This window comes from Rattus rattus, chromosome 10 (assembly GCF_011064425.1).
Source record: "Rattus rattus isolate New Zealand chromosome 10, Rrattus_CSIRO_v1, whole genome shotgun sequence".
In the NCBI taxonomy this organism is placed as follows: domain Eukaryota; kingdom Metazoa; phylum Chordata; class Mammalia; order Rodentia; family Muridae; genus Rattus; species Rattus rattus.
In genome coordinates this window covers 1,304,720-1,323,708 of record NC_046163.1, presented here as the reverse complement: position 1 = coordinate 1,323,708, position 18,989 = coordinate 1,304,720, and the positions used below count along the sequence as shown (strand labels likewise).

Genomic DNA, 18,989 nt, shown 5'->3' with positions numbered 1-18,989 from the left:
AGAGTTTGTTGGAGCCAGCTCCTGGGGTTTGCTCCATCCAAATGTGTGTGTGTGTGTGTGTGTGTGTGTGTGTGTGTGTGTGTGTGTGTGTGTGTGAGAGAGAGAGAGAGAGAGAGAGAGAGAGAGAGAGAGAGAGAGAGAGAGAGAAATTTCTCCTCTTTTTCTCTTCTCCCTCTTGCCAATCCCCAAAGAGTTTAAAAGAGTTCAGAGAGTTTCTCAATGGTCACAGGGGTGCTGACCCCAATGAATCGAGCTTTATTCCCTCAGAGAAAAGTCTACTGAAGGATGACTCTAGTCACTCTAGTCACTGGCTGCCAGCAGCAGCAACTTCCATCAGTTGACCCCAAACTTACCCTGCCTACAAGGAGTGCAGGGACAAAGATGGAGCAGAGACTGAGAGAATGGCCAACCAATGAGTGGCCCAACTTGAGAGCCATCTCATGGGCAAGAATGCTCGTTTTGCTTGTAGACAGAAGCCTAGCATAATTGTCCTATGAGAGGATCCACCCGGCGGCTGACTGAAACAGATGCAGAGACCCATAGCCAAACATTAGATGGAGCTTGGGAAGTCGTGTGGAGAGGTTGGGGGAAGGACTGAGGGACCTGGAGAGGATAGGAACTCCATAGGAAGACCAACGGAATCCACTAACCTGACCCTTGGGGGCTCCCAGACTGAACCATCAGCATACATAAGCCGGACCTAGGTCTCCACCTCTCATCCCCTCCCCACTTCCTACCCTCTGTCCCACCCCACATGTAGCAGATGTGTACTTGGTTCCCCAACAACTGGAGCAGGGGGAGGGGGACTGTCCCTGACTCTGTTGCCTACCTGTGGATCCTGTTCCCGCAACTGGGCTATCTTGTCTGGCCTCGTGGGAGAGGATACACCTAGTCCTGCAGTGACTTGATTGCCAGAGTGGTGTGATACCCAGGTGGGGTCTCCCCCTTCTCAAAGAAGAGCTGTGTGAGGGGCGTACTGGGAGGAGAGGGGTAGGCTGCGACAGGGATGTAAAGTAAATGAATAAATTAATTAATTAATGAGGAAAAAAATAAAGCACAAAGACCATAAAAGTCTAGTCTAAAATAGTACGGCCTCTTTACCACGTGGGGGCAGCAGAGCCTCATTAGACGATCAAAACATTTGGCCTTCATGATACCTGACTGCAAAACTAAACACACCAACGACTACAGAAACGAGTTTCTTTTTCTAACTTCCAAGGTTATGATATATGGTCCTTCCCCCTCCTATCCCTAACCCCGCTCCCCCATTCCTCCTCCTTTTCCTTAGCAGTGCTGGGAATCGAGTGTACAGTCAGTCGTAAACGCGTGAGTTGCCAGTGGTTTGCTCTGGGTAGGATTGGTGGAGCTGGGCTATCTTGAAGGAGCAACTCAAGAACCCTCGGCCCGCTTTGTACAGAGCAGAGCCCTTCGGCTTCCGTGTTTGTTTCCTTTTTAGTTTCAGGAGGACAATCGCTGGGGGTTTCAGATCTCTTTTGAGTGTGAGGCCTGAGAACTGACAGGAAGACCACGTGACTCCGGTGGACTTACTGCTCCAGCTGCTCTGAGGATTTCCATAGGTGAGAAACCACGGTGGTCCTTCCATTTTGCTTCCATGGTGGAGATATAACATGTGAAGCAAAAAGCTTGTGCTCTGCCGACTTTTCGAGACTCTGAGAGTATATTTGGAAGGAGACATATGAGTGCATGTCTGTAATCCTAGCACTCAAGACACCTGAGGCAGAGAAGTGCCATGAATTAGAGGCCAACCTGGGCTACGTTGCAAGACCCTACCTCAAACAAACAAACAAACAAACAAACAAACAAAGGCACCACAAGCTTATAATGAAGCTCAAACATGCAAAGGACAGGATTCCAGCTAGATGGCAGCGGCACAGACCTTTAATCTCAGCATGTGGAAGGCAGCAGCAGGCAGAGAGGCCAACCTGGTACAGAGTGAGTTCCAGGGCCAAGGCTGGGTTTCCAGAGAAACCCAGTCTTGCAGTGCACGTATGTGTGTGCTGGGGGGATTCCTAAGCATTGTGTCTTTTCTTCTTATGTTCCTTGTGAAGTCTTTTTAAGTTACAGCAAATAATCAGACATGCAGACTCAAGATCACCTTGGGTCTCATTGGCATTAGAAGCACAGCTGAAGCCCTGTAATTGTATATAAGAGGCAGAGAAAAAAAGAGTTCTGTGTATTCAAGGTTAGTCTGGTCTACAGAATGAATTCTAGGGCTACATAGTAAGGACCTGTCTTAAAAGAAATAAGATATACCATATGTATATATGATATATATATATATTATATATATATATTCACACACACATACAGTGGGCAAGCTTGAATGTTATAACTATTTTATCTCTAAATTCCACGTGTCTATCTGACTATGAATATTAAAATCAAAGTCATATTTGTGGTATAGCAATTTCCTCTGAGTTAAAAATCATCTCATCTTGGAGAGCAGCAAGGGAGAGACTTACGATCCAGGAAATTAACAAGTCAGAAGGCTTAGGAAGTCCCTGGAACTGATCAGATGCACTAGGCCCCTCCCCAAGGTTATATGAGCAGTAAGGACTGAAAGACTGTTGACATTCTCACACCAATCAAGCTGCCTACAAGATAGTGAATAGTTCAGCTACCTAGAAGAGGCTCAGACCAACTAGCAACCTGGTAGACTCTTCAATCTACCAAGCTTCTGGTGAGTTGTACAGTAAGCTTTTATGGTTTCTAGTTTTCCTAGGCTGTCACTCTGCTAAGATGGACTTTCGATGCTGCAGCTGCTTTTGAGTCATCTTTGCTATTATTAAGTAACCCTCAATCCTAGTTACTCCTAGCAATAACCCCAATAAAAACTCATGGATTCACACTCACAGATTTTAATGGTATCCTTACTTTGGGTCAGTTCCCTATCTGAGATGAGTAGACATCGCCCCAGGAATAATGTCACACAGCAGACAGCCAAGAGCTCAAACAAATGCCCAGGTTTCTTGGGGCAACCACTACACCAGGAGTGGCCCTGCCAACCTCCACCCTGCTTGCAGTAGGTGCCCAGCCTTGCTCCACCTGGGAAAGCCCCCTCCCACTACTGAAGGCAAATACAAGAGGAGGCCTTTACCCAGTAGCTGGCATGGTCACCCTCTCCAGGCAAACTGTAGCCTCCCAGCCCTATGAGAAGCCTGAACCCCAGTGCCAAGTCCCCTGTCCTGGAGCTGAGGCTGAACCCACCCCTCTCGACAGAAAACATAGGAAGAGATACTAAGGACCAAGAAGGGGAAGAGGAAAAAGAGAGGGAAAGTGCAATCAACAAAGGAAGGGGAGGGAGGAAACTAACATTCTGAGCAAAGGAGTTTAGAAAAGCATCCACTGCTGAAAGATGACTCATTGCAGAATTAGTTCTTTAAGGGAGATCGCTCCAGGGAACATAACAACCCTAGATTCATTAAAGTGGCAGGAATTTAGCAATCCCATGTTTTCTTTCCATTTATTTATTTGTTTGTGCGTTTGCTTTTTGAGACGGAGTCTCACCATGTGGCCCTGGCTGGCCTCAAACTCTCAGAGACCTGTGTGCATCTGCCTCCCAAGTCCTGGAAGTAAAGCAAACTACTGGGAGCCAACTTGTCCAGCATCCGTTGTTCCTTAGTTGTCAACTAAATGCACATGCTGTCCAGCGCAGTCCATGACCACTGTGTGTGTGTTGGGGGGGGGGGCTACTAATTATTTAGAATAGCATGGAGGGGGTTGGGGATTTAGCTCAGTGGTAGAGCGCTTGCCTAGCAAGCACAAGGCCCTGGGTTCGGTCCCCAGCTCCGAAAAAAAGAAAAAAAAAGAATAGCATGGAAGATATCAAGGTAATGATGAGTGTTTTTAGGGGAAAGAGATGCATATCTGGGATACAGATGGAGGAGTCAGAGGTCGCCCTAGGAAACTGAAAATGACCCATTTGTGGAGGCAGGCTTATCTCCCCTTTACTCCTGGGAACTGTCATATTTCGGGAATTCTGTCCCTATCTTACAGGGAGCCTCTTAGTGATGTGACCTCTCTTCCCATAAACCTGGATTTCAATCTGCCCTTTTCACTGTGACTCAAGCGAGATCTAGGCAAGAAGTTATCTCTGACTGTTCAGACTTTGAGCCCCCTTTGCTATTCTTTTTTTGTTTGTTTGTTTGTTTCAAAGTTTATACTAAGTGTATCCCATATTTTAAAGATGAGAAAGGGTGCTAGAAAGATGGCTCAGTGGCTAAGCGCATGTACGGCTCTCTCAGAGGACCCACAGTTCCAAACCCAGCACCCACTTAAGGCAATCCAAGACTGTCTTGGGAATCTTTCTAGAACAAACCATCTGAGACCATGAGAGTGGAAGAGAGGTGATGTCACTGGTGGACCAAAGCCAGGACAGCTCCTGAAAGGCTCTCACCGGGGCCCAGTTTGTAGTCTCACTTTACTCTAAAGCCACTGCAGCGGGCTACTGAACTTTAGCTATGCCATCTCACGAAAGTATTCCTAGGAATGCCTTAAGTGCCGAAACTACTTTGGGTAAACTGGTCTCCAGTCAGGTAGAGCAGTTATAAATTACTAGAATAAATTCTTATATAATGTATCTCTGACCTAAGGGTTAAGATAACCCGGCTGACCACTTAACTGTTGTTCTCCATTTCTGTAAACAATGTTGCTTGCTGTAGGTGTCTATGGCTGCCTTCCTGTACACATTGTAACTGCGGGGTTTGCCTTTAAAAACTGGAACAAATCGAAGATGGAAGCCAGTTCCCTCTACTCTGCCTGGGACAGCTCGACCAGTGGGGATATAAAGAGACCACACGGGGGTTGGGGATTTAGCTCAGTGGTAGAGCGCACACAGTTCGACTCAGCCCTCACATGCTGTTTTGTTTTTCAGGTACCCCATAACACTACAGGGGAGGGGAAGCCAGCAAGATTTCACAGAAGCAAAAGTGGCGGTAGACAGGTTGTTAAGGGCAGCCACCCATGGCTTTAGCTATTTCTCCAGGTCTTCCTGTCCCAGGTAGTAAGTGAAACTATGCTTGGCAAATCCGCAAGTGCCAACAGTGCTTTAAGAAAATTACTAAATAAATCAGTATCTAATAAATGGTCTTCGTTCCACTTCCACAACCACTTTTAACTCAAGTTCTGTACGGATCCTATGCCTCTGGCCTCCCAAGGTAACCAAACTCATGGACGCATGCCCACATACAATGCCCTCTAGCCCTTCTCACACGCATAACTAGAGATGATAGAAAGATAAACATTGAACTTGATGGCATGTACCTTCAATCCCAGCACTCCGGAGTTAGAGGCCAGGGGTCGGTCACACAAAGTTCCAGGCCAGGCTAGCCTGGGCTACCTAGTGAGACTCTGTGTCAAAAAATAAATGTTTTGAGAACATTTTTCAATAAAACTACCTCTATTTGGAGGGGGGAAATGTGACCAACTTACACCTCACATCCCTGGGACAGAATCGTAGGAAGTTTCTATCCACCTTCCTTTCTATCGCCTCTTCCCTGGAGCTAGAGTAAGGCTGGGTTAATGAACAGCCTCCATTCAGAGTGAACAATGGCTTCAGGGTTGGGGGTGGAAGACCCGAGAGTGATGGAACATGGTCTGCCCATTCTCTCCACTCTCTGCTCCCTCCCACTCATACCTTTCCTTTAATAAGAGTCTCATAGCTGTGGGGGTTTTTTTCAGCGACTTAAGTGAAAGAACGAAACAAAAGAATGAGAGAAAGTCAGGAATGGTGACCACAGAATCAGAGGGGGTCTAGACTTCAGGTCAATAAGGAGGTGTATAACCCTGAGGGCCTGGAGTAGCTCCCAGATCCCATAACACAAGCAAACACTTAGAGATACAGAGAAAGGACGGGCAGTGGAATCAGCTAGAAGAACCAATGGGAAAGCTGGTAGTGCACACCTGTAATACCAGTGCCTGGAAGGCAGAGGCAGGAACATCAGGAGTTCAAGACCATCTTCAGCTACATAGTGAGTGCCAGGCCAGCCTGAGCTACCTGAGACCCTGTGTCAACAAATAAACACAAGCGAAATAAACTGTGGGGGATCAGAAACTACTTACTACACCTGGAAACAAGAGGCTAGCCTGAGATTCAAGTTCAGAAAGGACGAAACTACTTCCTCTCTGCGCGGGGATAATTGTGTTCTGATCCCTTTAATGAGTATATATAGTACTTTGCTGGCAGTTGCTCTGGTGCTGCTGTGTATTCAAATACATACATTCTAAATTCTGTACCCCAACATCTGGTTGCCCTTCATGTACACCGAGTGATGCTCTGTAAACCTTGATCCCGAATTTAAAGTTAATTGGTTAATAAAGGCTAAAGCCTGTGATTGGGCAGCAGGGAGAGAAAGGCATGACTTAAGGATTGAGTGACGGGTCTGAGAAGAAATGAGAGAAGAAGGAGAGGAAGAGACTACAATGAGAGGAGATGGACGCGTGGCCAGGAGAAACAACGATCACAAAGGACATTGGCTGAGATGTAGGTTAGAATAACTCCAAAATCTGCCCAATATAGGTTTACAGCTTATAAATAAAATACCAGGACTATGTGTCATCTATATAGGTAGAGCTAGAGCTAGAATAATTCTTCTCACAGTACTTGACTAGAGATTAATACCTCACAGAACCACACCATAAATCCTGATTAAAATCTGTTTCAGACTTATAAGTTAATAGTAGATGGGAGGAATAGTGAACGCTCTGGAGGAAGAGAGGCTTATGGTGTCTCTCTCTAGAATATTTGGGTGATTCTCAGACATACAAACAAAAACAAAGCCTACACAATGTTTTCTTGGCTCCAGAGTCAAACGTACAAAGGAGTGAGTGGCAGTGGTTCTTCTGTGATTCTTCTACCTCAAATAGCCACTAAAGGTCACCGCACATGTGCATTCCTGACTCGTTCCTGCGTTACCTCTCCCTAAGGAAGTGTGAATGAGAAACATTCCCCACAATGTGCACACAAACGAGTGAAAGAGTTTCAACCTTCTGCCCTTCTGCCTTAGGTTCAACAGAAGCCAGGTGAGGGCGAGCAAGTTTTTTTTTAATTCAGCCTGATTCTTATTTGCCGTAGGAAGGGGTGTGTCCAAGCCTCTTTTTATGATCCTTTGCTGGATCCCCCAGCAACTAAGGAGTAGAAGAGCAGACATTGAAGCCAAACGAGCTGCATATTTCTGTAAACACAGCACTCTGGAGCAGGAGGAGGATCTCAAGTTCCAGCCCGGGCTATGTAGCAAGACTCTGTCTCTAGGAGAGAAAAGCAGGGGAAAGAAAATGGGGGGTGGGGGGAGCGGTGAGAGAGTAAAACCAAAAAACTTAGAAAAGGAAGGAAAGTAACTCAGAAAGCCAAGACTAGGCATTGAGCTTTACCGAGCTTCATCAGCTGTTTTTCTCAGCACCGGTTCAGCTCACCACACGTGCTTCCCTCACGTCATCCATGCATTGCCAGCGTGCTGCTATCTGATTATAATACGTTCTTGGGATGCTCTGTGGTGGTTTGCACAGGAATACCCCCATAGACTCATGTGTTTAAATGTTTGGTGTAACTTTAATTTTTTTTCAAAACTTATTTTTAATGGTTCTTAAATGCTTTAACCTCCCTATTAGCCCACCACCTGTTGTTGTATAAATATAAAAAATAAAAAAGTAGGTTGTCTTTTATCCCTACTAGGTCCGGCACCACAGTGTCCCAAGATATCTGCGGGATATCTTGCCAGAAGCACACATTCCAATTCCGTGGCGGCCCAGATCAGCCGCCCCACACTCCCTTACACTTAAATCTACACATGAAAGAACACACAACACAATAATCTTTGACCCAATTGGTAAGATATAATTGCCCACCTAAACATACAAAGCCCAATACACATCCATCCCTTAAAAACATTTGTAACAACCTGTAAAGGTACAGCGTGGGATCTTAACGTCACCCGCCATATTCTCCTGTCACAGCTTCTCTCCCTGTCCCTCTTGTCTCTTCCGTCTTTCCATTCCAGTCTCCTCCTCTTCCTTCAAACTTCTCTCACGCCCATCCTTCCATCTTGTCCAATGACAGGCCTCCTTTGGTCCTGTTCCTGCCCCTGTATTTTACAAATTCAATGGAGAGAAGGTTCTGGTGAAGTCAGCTGAGTCCTGAGTAGTGACTAAGCAGCTGTCCTCCGAGCAGCAGAATTAGCATCAAAATACTCCAGGGCAAACCACAACAACCACCTACCAGAGATAGTGGGAAAGGAAGGAGTGTTGGGGGGTTGGGGGGAAGTGGACCTGTTTAGAAAGGTTCTCTGGAGCAACTCCCATCTGTGTTGTCTGGAAATCGGCAGTTGAGTTCACAGGAATGCCAGGAGAACTGGGCTGTGCATCTCTCAGGGAAGCGAAGGTCAGCGAAGATACGAGCCCCACAAGTGTTGCACTGTAACCGAGCCAAGCTCAGCCTCTGTCACTGTCCTTTTATACACTCTCCAAACATCACGTGTCCTCCTTGTGTCTTGCCTCAGCACACGTGTCTGTCTTAGCTGACATCATTCTGTCAATCAGCCTGAGTCCGCAGAAGTGACAAGAAACTGCAGCAGCACCAGAAGTTTTTTGGTGCCACTTCTCTCTATGGAGTCCCAACAAACACGGCTCAACTATGCAATGTAAGGCAGACCAATACATGCGTGTTGTTATCAAAGAGTCCTTCATCATGTGTCCTTTCACGTGCTTGCTTTAGCAGAACATCCTGTCTGGATTTTTTTTTTTTTTTTTTTTTTTTTGGTTTTTTTTTTTGGGACCGAACCCAGGGCCTTGTGCTTCCTAGGTAAGCGCTCTACCACTGAGCTAAATCCCCAGCCCCCTGTCTGGATTTTTGAGGCAGGATTTTTCTGCTTAGCCCTGGCTGTCCTGGAACTTGCTTTGTAGCCAGACTGGCCTTGAACTCCCAATACTTCTGCCTCCTGAATGCTGGGATTCTAGCCATGAACCGCCATGTCTGGTTTGGTTGTTTTGTGTTTTAGTCTTTTTAATTCACTGCCAGGGATTGAAAGCGGGGCCTCCTGCACATGCTGGTTAAGCTCGTTACCACTGAGCTCTAGATACAACACTTCCGCCCTATTTTGTTTACATTTTATTTTAGACAAGAGCTCACTAAGTTATCCATGTGACCCTCCTACATGGTTTCTGGTATGCCCCGACCTGCGGGGGTGGGGGTGGGGAGTTCAGCGGAGACCTGGGGAGGGGGTGAAAGAATGGGAGACAGGAGGCACAAAGAAGAAGAGCATGCGGATTGTCTGATCAAGCTCTCAAACTTTATTTCAGGGCAGCGGCTTAAAAAGACAAGCAAGCGGAAAGGCCACACAGGGCCCAAGATCAATTCATCACCGTCACCACCCTCCTATAGCCATAAACCGTAAATTGCAGGTATAACTGATAAGAAAAGACAACTGTCTAGGTTTCCCAGAACCAGAGGCTGTAAAAGCGATAGGAACTGGAGAGATGGCTCAGTGGTTAAGAGCACTGACTGCTCTTCCAGAGGTCCTGAGTTCAAATCCCAGCAACCACATGGTGGCTCACAACCATCTGTAATGGGATCTGATGCCCTCTTCTGGTGTGTCTGAAGACAGTGACAGTGTACTTATATATAATAAATAAGTAAATCTTTAAAAAAAATAAAAGATTTGTTCAAAAAGTGATAGGAACAGATGGCTGGCTAGGTTTCCCGGAGACAAAGGCTGCAAAAGTGAGCCTGAAGCATTCCTGAGAAAATTCCTGAGACGGGGGTGCTTGGTTGGCTCCCAGCATGAGTAGCCCTTGCCCTATGCCACACTCTCATGTTTAGAATTATCAGAAATGAGAATGTTTCCAATAGGAGTAACTTTGGATAGCTTACTAATATTCTTATTATAGTTTAGCCATGAAATATTTTTAAGTTTTAGAGAGGAGTTTATTATAGGTTTATTTGTGGGGCCTTAAGCAGGCAGAGACAGAGACCCTGTCTCCTGACGATGGGGTACCCTGAAATCCTTATTCATTCCCAGAAGTCTGAGAATGAATTAGTAGCCCTCTAAACCAGGGCTGTACTAATGTGCACAATCAGAACAGGGATTTTTTTTTTTGTTTTATTTAGCGTGTGTGTGTGTGTGTGTGTGTGTGTGTGTGTGTGTGTGTGAGCGTGTGTGTGTTAATTATATGTATTTGTTAAGTATTTGTGCACCTGTACATCAGGTGCCCATGTACCTGCGATGAGTGTGAATGTACATGGAAGCCAGAGGTCAGCTCCAGATGTTTTCCTCTATCATGTTCCTCTCTGTGCAGTCATTCCCACAATCTATTTTATTTATTTAATCTATCTACTTATTGTGTATTTATATTTGTACAGGTGTTTTGTCTGTGTGTTTATCTATACATCACATGCAGCATGCACGACCTATAGAGGTCAGAAAAGGCATCATATCTCCTGGAACTAGAGTTGTAGACAGTTGTGAGCCACCACGTGGGTGCTGAGAATCTGGCCACCTCAAGCTTCTGTCACTCTGGTTTACCCTTGACCTGTGAGCCGAAATAAACAGTTCCTTCCTTTAATTGCTTTGTTAACTAACTTTGTTCCAGCAACATGTAAGATAACTAATACAGCCATCTACAGGGAAAATAAATAGTCTTAGAACCTTACCGTGCCTTCTATATAAACATTCATCCTACACATCTGTAAGAAAACGGCAGGGAAACCTGCCGCAGACCACCCACGGGAGTGTGTCAGCAGAGGGACCAAGGCTTGGATTTCAGGTAGAGAACGGATTCGGCGTGACAGATAGACACAAACTCGAGGTGTGTGCTGCTCCAAAAAGCTTTACTTCTTGGCATAGATTTAAGCAGTAAGAACAGGTACCTCATAATTGGCAGTCATCCAGCTCTTATTCATCACCCAACCAGTGTCCCTAGCAAGGAGGAAAGCAGAACGTACAGTCTAGGAAACAATTCTCAGCCTCAAACAATAGTTTAGAAAACTGCAGTTATACTGCCAGATTATTTGTGGGCACCAGGTATGTATTCATCATTTATCTTTGTCATAATAAAGTTTAAACTCTATATTTATGGCCCCTCAGATTAGTAAGGAAACTTTTGTAACCATAGTTAACTCTTGATGAGTTTGTTCAACTCGTTGGAACTTGTCTATGATCTTTTTAAAAGAATCGTTACTGTTTTGAATCATGCTAAACAAAACTTTTTCAAAAGGGGGGAAAGGCTTTTCTGGAACAGTCATGTTGTTAGTAACTGCAATTAATTTCTCTCCTATTTGCTGGGAGCTAATGGGTACAGCAGTTAAATTCATCACAGCCATTAAGTTCATCAGGATCATGGTGGTGTGAGACGTTTCTGTCTCTGAACTTTCAGTTCCTGAGACATCTAAAGGTACATGACCATCTTCCCACGCTGCTATATTCTTAAAATCAGATATTGTTGGCAGGCTTAAAGTTACTAAGATCATCAAGGCTAGAACACAGAAGGCACCTCCACCGCAAGCGTAGACCCTAGTCATCATCTTTTTGTAGGGAGACTGCCAGGGACCTCCAGGAGGCCAAGCCATTCCAGATACACGCCTCTGCTCTGAATAGAAACGAAGCACAAGAGCTTCAGGTCACACAGACTCCACTGGAGTGGGTGTGGCAGAAGCCAATCACCATTACAACTCTGGAGTGGGGAGCAAAGATAGTGTGTATAACAGTGAAGATAATCAGATGGCTCAGGGAAACCAAGAGAGACACAAACAGACTCAGTTAGCAGATGTTACAAGAATTTCAATAGCCGGGCTGGAGAAATGGCTCAGTGGTTAAGAGAACCGACTGCTCTTCCCGAGGTCCTGAGTTCAAATCCCACAACCACATGGTGGCTCACAACCATCTATAATGAGATCCAATGCCCTCTTCTGGTGTGTCTGAAGACAGCTACAGTGTACTCCTATATAATAAATAAATAAAACATTTAAAAAAAAAAGAATTTCAATAGCCTTTCCACAGTGGTAATGAAAGAATGGGATATCGGTTAAAGAAAAAAAAAAAAAACTTTAGCAACTACCTCAATCCATACATGTAAAGTATTTTGAGATGAATTATAAGGCTGAAGATAAAAATGAATCCTTTGAGGAAGACCAGGAGGAGAAGAGGAAGAGGAGGAGGTAGAAGAAAAGGAAAATGAAGAGAAAGGGGAGAATAAAGAAGAGGAAGGGGAGGAGGAGGAGAAGGAGAAGGAATGTCTTAGCTATTTCTCTATTGCTGTCATAAGACACCATGACCAAGGCAACTTATAGAAGAGAGACTTTGTTGGCTTACCACTGAAATGGCCACCATTTGAGAGTCCATGACCACCATGGTGAGGAGCATGGCAGCAGGTACTCACATCTTGAGACACAACACAAAGCAGAGACACTGAGGATGGCACCAGTGTTTTGAAACCTCAAGCCCCACCCCAGTGGCACACCTCCTCCAACGAGGCCACACCTCCTGATCCTTCCCAAACTATTCCACCAACAGTATTTGAACATGAGCCTATGGGGGACAGTCTCATTCAGATTACCACTAGAGAAAAAGAGCAATACTATTGGAAATACAATCTAAGCGGTGTTAAAGAACAGATAAAAAAGAAAGAAGGGAAAACTTCAAAAGACCACTGGACACTTCTAAGCACAAAGGAGAACTGGATATTTGAGAACAATTGGGGCCCTCTGATAAGGAAGGGACAACTTAGAATCCACACTTACTGACTCAAACTAGCAGGTAATATTCAAATTTCAAATCATAAGACTGAAGGCTGGTTTTGAAACTATATTTCCGCCTCACCTCAGCAAGTAGGTGCTTGATGTAAGGCCAGATTGACACATGACACCCATTCAGGCTGAACAATGGTTGTCAGGTGGGGTTTCCTGGGAGGGGTGACTGGCTTTAGCAGCCTCAGAGAAGCCACTCTGGGACTACATCCCTCAACATTAAGTTGTTTTCTTCTTGTTTTCAGAGAAAACCCCATTCCAGTTAAGCTTCAAGCGGCATTTTCTACTAGCCAGAAAGCTTCAAGCGGCATTTTCTACTATGGATTTGCACCCAAAACATAATGATGATGTGGTACTGATTAGGAATTTCTGGTTTCTTTCAGGTTTCTATGGATCCTAGCAGTCCACAATGAAGGAAGTACACCAAGTCCTTCTGTGGTTATTCAAAACCTTGTCTATCTAACTAACATAGTTCTGGGAAGGAAAAGACCCAAAAGTAAGTATAGATTTGAGAGGTGAGATCTAATCCACTTATCACTAACCCCCTACCAGAAGATGTTGGTTTGAATGTATTACTTAACCCTGAATTTCCTCTTCATTAAAAAAAATTATTATGGGGACTGGATAGGCTCAGTGGTTAAGAGGCTGTTCTTCCAGTGAACCCAGGTTTCATTTCCTGCACCCATCCATCTATAACTCCAGTACCAGGGGACTTAACACCCTCTTCTGGCCTCTGCATGCACCAGACACATATGTAGCACACAGACTTACATTCAGGTAAAATACCTATACATACATAAAAAAAGTATCTATCATAACCTGCCAGTGACCATTGACAAGGAATTGAAGTTGAATTTGAGATTCAACAGAACTAGAGTGTTGTAGTAATTATTTAAATCCTGCCCCGAGGTTTCTACCCAGCCTTGGCTATTGAAGTTCCCAGATGAAAGGCACACACAGCCTTTATGTTTACAATCAGCCCTAAACAGCCCGATAGCTGGGCAAATACCTACCCTTCAGGCTATAGAATCTACTTTCCTAGTGATAACCCCCCAGTTATTACCATGTTTCATCTGGGCTGCTCTTAACTGCAGTCAGCCCTCAGGGCCCTTTTCTTATGGCTCATGTCCCCCATGATGACTTCTCCTTCCTCCTCCTGCACTCTCATTCCTCATGGTCCTCCTCTGGACCCCAAGCCCAGACAACCAGCTACTGGCATCTTTATTTACCAACCAGTCTGGGGGCCCCCAAACTAGCATTAGACTATAGCAGCCTTAGGCCAACCCTCTACAGCAGAGGACTCCAAGCTAGCGCCTTTCCTGGCGTTCTGTGAAACTTTTATTCCAGACGGCTCACAGAGAAATGAAGGCAAACATACTGAGTATCCCTCATCGCTCACAGGTACACCCAGGACCCAGAAGGTCTCATGGCAAAATGGGGTTGTTTACATCGTGTCTTGGGCACACTAAGCTGCACTGCTGAGGAGGGAGGAACCGTCTTGCTCAGGGCATTCCTCCCAGGGGAGTAAACAAAGATACCTGGGAACAAAGTTCACACAGCAGGACAGTGTAAGGAAGTCTGTCCTATTACATGTCACCCATATTTATTTAAGTCTGCGTGTAGACATATGTGGCCACATGCACAGAACGGAATCGGTTCTCTCCTTCCACCGTATAGATCCCAGGGATAGAACTGGGACATTGGTCTTGGTAGCAAGAGCTGTTACCTGCTGCGCCATCTCTACAGCCTCCGTATTTTCTTCTTGGCAACATACACCTTCCAGTTTACCTGGGAGTGTACCAAAAGCGGGAGCTTTGCAGAATCAAGCCCTTGTTGGCTGTCTTTCCTGAGATGGCTAAAAGCAGGGGCAGGAGAAAATTTGGGAGGAAAAGGTTAAGACAATAATCAGGCCTTGGGAAAGCTCCGTCCAGGAAGAGTGGGCTAGGATGTGGCGTACCAGCCGCGGGGGTACTCATAGCCGCGAGGGTACTCGTGCCCTCTGAGGAGGAGGCCCTCAGGATCTGCCGCTGCTCACGTTCCTTCCACAGCCGCTCCTGGTGCCATGCGAGGCTGCCTGTGGTGGTGCATCAGAGTCCTGGCATCCCTAATCATCCTGGGGTTCCTTCTTCCAGAGAATATAGCAGTGCGCGTGGAGCCGCAATTTAACACATTTCTGGTGAGAACCAGGGATAGAGGCTTCGCCACCCATCACAGGAAAGGGGTCTTCCCACGTGCGTTAAAGCCTCTGTTTAGGCTTATCACTAAAGGAAAGCAACTGAGGAATCCAGACAGTGTCAGAGAGGACATTTCCTTGGAGCTGGCTTGAGAGAGATAGGATTTGGGGAGCGCAGGAAAAGGAGCGGGCGTTCCAGGGGTGAAGCACAGCTACCTGGAGAGGTGCTGACCAGCAGGACACAGGGGCCGCCTCCTCACTGCACCTGCCACCCGCAAATGTTATTCCTGCCCTTTCTCAGATGAGAAACTGGAAGTAACTTCCCCCAGTATAAACCTCAGCATACACACCCGGTAGTCGAGGCTTTGGGTGGCTGAGGTTTCGGGCAACGGAGCTGTGTGTAGTGAGACTAAGCAAGTAAAAGGACTTTCAGGCTGACCCAGTGTGGGGAGGACCTTAAAGGCAGGGCCAGGCTTCGTCTTTCAGAACCCAGCAGAGGCCTGAGCCCAGTTAGACCACACTTGCTAGTTTGACCTTGATAAAGCAATGCCAGGTGGGTAGTGGCTTGGCAGGCAGGTCCTCCCTCCCTATCCAGGATTCCAGGGCCATGTGGCTGTGGCTGGAAGGCTCTGTGGAGGCTCATGACCAGGTGGGGAGAGCAGCAAGCTAACTTCTGACAGATTGTATGTAATGGATTCTAGGGATCATGCAATCTCCCCTAAAGAGGGCATGCCCCCAGCTGTCTCCAGGGGAGCTAGGAACCACCCCTGAGGCAGATAATATATCACTTGTACTCAGAGTGAAAAGAGGAAAATGATACAGCAGATAGCTCAAGAGGAAATCAGCTCCGAAATCAAGAACCATTCGAAATACTTCATAGAGATGCAGAAAAGTTCCAGTTCCCATGTTCTCCAGCATGCTACCTACACAGTTCTGGCTGGATCCTCTCTCCAACCCAAGAGTGAGTATGTGGAAGGAGCCATTAGACTTGGTAAAGGCCAGACATGGACATCCATCCATCCATCCATCCATCCATCCATCCATCCATCCATTCAGCCTGTCTGCCTTCTTTCCTTCCTTCTTTCCTTCCTTCCTTCCTTCCTTCCTTCCTTCCCTTCCTTCCTTCCTTCCTCTACCCTTCCTCTCTCTCTCTCTCTCTCTCTCTCTCTCTCTCTCTCTCTCTCTCTCTCTCTCTCTCTCTCTCTCAGAATGTGACAGGGTTTCTCTGAATATCCCTGCCTGTCCTGGAACTCACTTTGTATACCAGGCTGTCCTTGAACTCAGAGACCAGCCTGCCACTTTGCCTCTCAAGTGTTTGACTTAAAGGCACAAGCCACCACCACCAGGCTAAGGTCTTACATCTAAAAAAAAAAAAAAAAAAAAAAAAAGAATGGAGTCTGAAGGGCTGAAATGGCAGCTATCAGGAAACAAGTGCTTTGAGTGAGGGCCAGCAGGTACAGGTTTCCACCTAGGTTCATTTTCTTCCCACCTGATCCCCCTTGAACGTCCGGCAGGACCAAAAGGCCAGAGTAAGTCTGTGAGAGAGGCAGCGGTGATACTCATTCATGCCAGGCTTCCAGGGAGGGGAAATAGATAGAAGAGGAGCCGGGGTACCTGAGACAGAAGTGGGTAGACAGAGAAGAAGGTAGTATGGGCCACTGAACTGCACAGCCCAGTGAACTGGACTAGCCAGCCATGAGGTTTTCAAGGGACTTAGAGATCTTCTAGTCCAGGACTGGGTAGTCTGTAGTTGTTGAGATAAATCTAAAGGTCAAGGCCAAGCTAAGATAATTTGCTTACAAGGCAATAGCTACATAGTTCCATTCTAAAGAGAGCCTTCTCCTCATGAAGCTTCTCCTACTGAGCCTTTTCAAAGTATTAAACAAGTGAGACTCTATAGCTATGAGAAAGGTGTTCACTTCCCACCCCAGGAGATGTGAGCCTGGCTTGGGAAGAGGCATTAGGTGAGGGGGGTTGGGAAGAAAGTCATGGAATCCATCTGCCTTGCCCAAGTACTGAGGGTGTCTCTGTTCTCAGGGTTGCTGACGGTGGGGATCTTCTCAATGCAGCATAGTCACAGGACTTACCTCTTGGACACCATGACATCCTTATTTCAAGCTTCCTCAGAACAGGACCTGGAGTATATGCTGATATTGGTCCTCCTGTCAGACACTGACCCCAAATGGCTCAACCAAACAGTTGCCAACATTTCAGGTCTTTTCATGCCTCACATTGAGTCTGGGAGGCTGCTGGTGGTCCATGGTCTACTTGGTGGCTCCAGAGCAGAGAGCAGAAATCATACCTCCCCCTGTGGAAAACTATATTTTAGGCAGAAAACGAGTTCTGTCCTTCTCATGAATTTTGCCCGCAATCTCTCTGAGTACTTCCTGATGCTGGGAGATAAAGTACATAGTACCCCCAGGTTTCTGTCTGACATCGTCTGGGCCTTGTCAGCTTGGAACCAGCTCCCTTGGGTGATCCTGGACTTCTCCAGCATGACGATCTCTGGGAAGGTTTTTCATACTGAGGACCTCTCCTGTCTCATCTCCTTCTTGCTCCTCTTCCCCAAGGACATTCCTACTCACTTGCTTCTCTCTGAGTTCAGGCTTCTCTTGTCCCAAAATGTCCCTATCCGCCTCAGTCCTTCCATCTTCTACCGAATGGACAGTAACTCTGAATTTGAAGACACATGCTTTCCTGCGGAGCAAAACAACGACTTGGGCAGACCAGACAACCCCGCTGCTACTGTCTTTACAGACATGATCTCATTTTGGCATACAAGTCCACAGTATGCCTACATTCTCAATGATGACTACTTCTGGGCCTTGGACCCTATCAAAGGCAACTACTTACTGGTGATTCTGGATAAGCCACAAAAAGTCATCCAGATAGCAGTAGAGACGGGCAATAATGTGAATAAGTTGAACTTACTAAAACATGGGCAACTATTGCTGGGCTACAGCCCCATGGACTACCCCAAACGCTGTGCTCATTATACCTTGGTAGGCCCATTGGTGAGAGGTCAGTTGGACCAGATGGTATTTTATGAAGAAGATTCTGTGAAAGAGATTAGTTGTATAAAATTGCTAGTGACCGAATCTCATGACTACCCCATCAAGATCATGCAGATCAAAGTCTGGACAGAAGTAAAGGAAGAGGAGAATTAGAGGGTACTGTGAGACTTCTGTAAGACTGGGTCTAGGAAGGGAGAAATAAATCCATCAAATGACCAAGAATGTCTCCACCTTGTGAGTACAGTGATCATGTCATTTATTCTCCAAAATGGACTCTCTGCTGGTTGGTTCTTGTCAACTTGACACAAAGCTAGACAAAACTGAGAGGGGGGAGCCTCCAGAACACTGACCTGAGGTAAGTAAGCCTGTGGGATTGCTAAGGGTTGGGAATTAGCGATTGAGGTCTCAGACAAAGTGAAGTGCTCCTAAAGAACATCACAACTGGTTATTCTCTGGCTTCCTAATGTGCACTTACATACACACAAACACATATCACAAATACACATATATGCAAATGCACATCACACACATACACACAAACACACACAAACATACACACATGCCAACACACACAAGTACACATACACACACATACATATAAATACACACAAGAACACAATACACATTACACACAAATACATATCATAAACACACATATATGCAAGTGCATATCGCACACATACACACACAAAAATATACACACATGCAAAAACACACAAATACACATACACACAAACACACACATATACACATAAACACACATATCAGAAATATACACATAAACACACAAATAAACATTACACACAAATATATACATACAAACACATCACACACACAAACACACATACATAAATCATAGACACACACATACACACAAACACATAACAAAATACATGTACACATATCACAAACACACGCATACACATACAAACATACACATACACAAACATATACACACAAATACACAAACATACACATAGAAACACATACACATATAAACATATACAAGCAGATCACAAACACAAATATATAGAGAGACTTCACACAC

The 18,989-nt window shown here is 45.6% G+C and overlaps 1 protein-coding gene across 1 annotated transcript; it reads left to right on the top strand.

Moving 5' to 3' along the window:
* Positions 1 to 14,816: 14,816 nt before the first annotated feature.
* On the top strand, positions 14,817 to 18,106 carry LOC116911540 (alpha-1,3-mannosyl-glycoprotein 4-beta-N-acetylglucosaminyltransferase-like protein MGAT4E). Its single transcript, XM_032915528.1, is given in 3 exon segments — positions 14,817 to 14,930; positions 15,726 to 15,888; positions 16,965 to 18,106. Coding segments are annotated over 3 exon segments (1,419 nt in total).
* Positions 18,107 to 18,989: the final 883 nt, after the last annotated feature.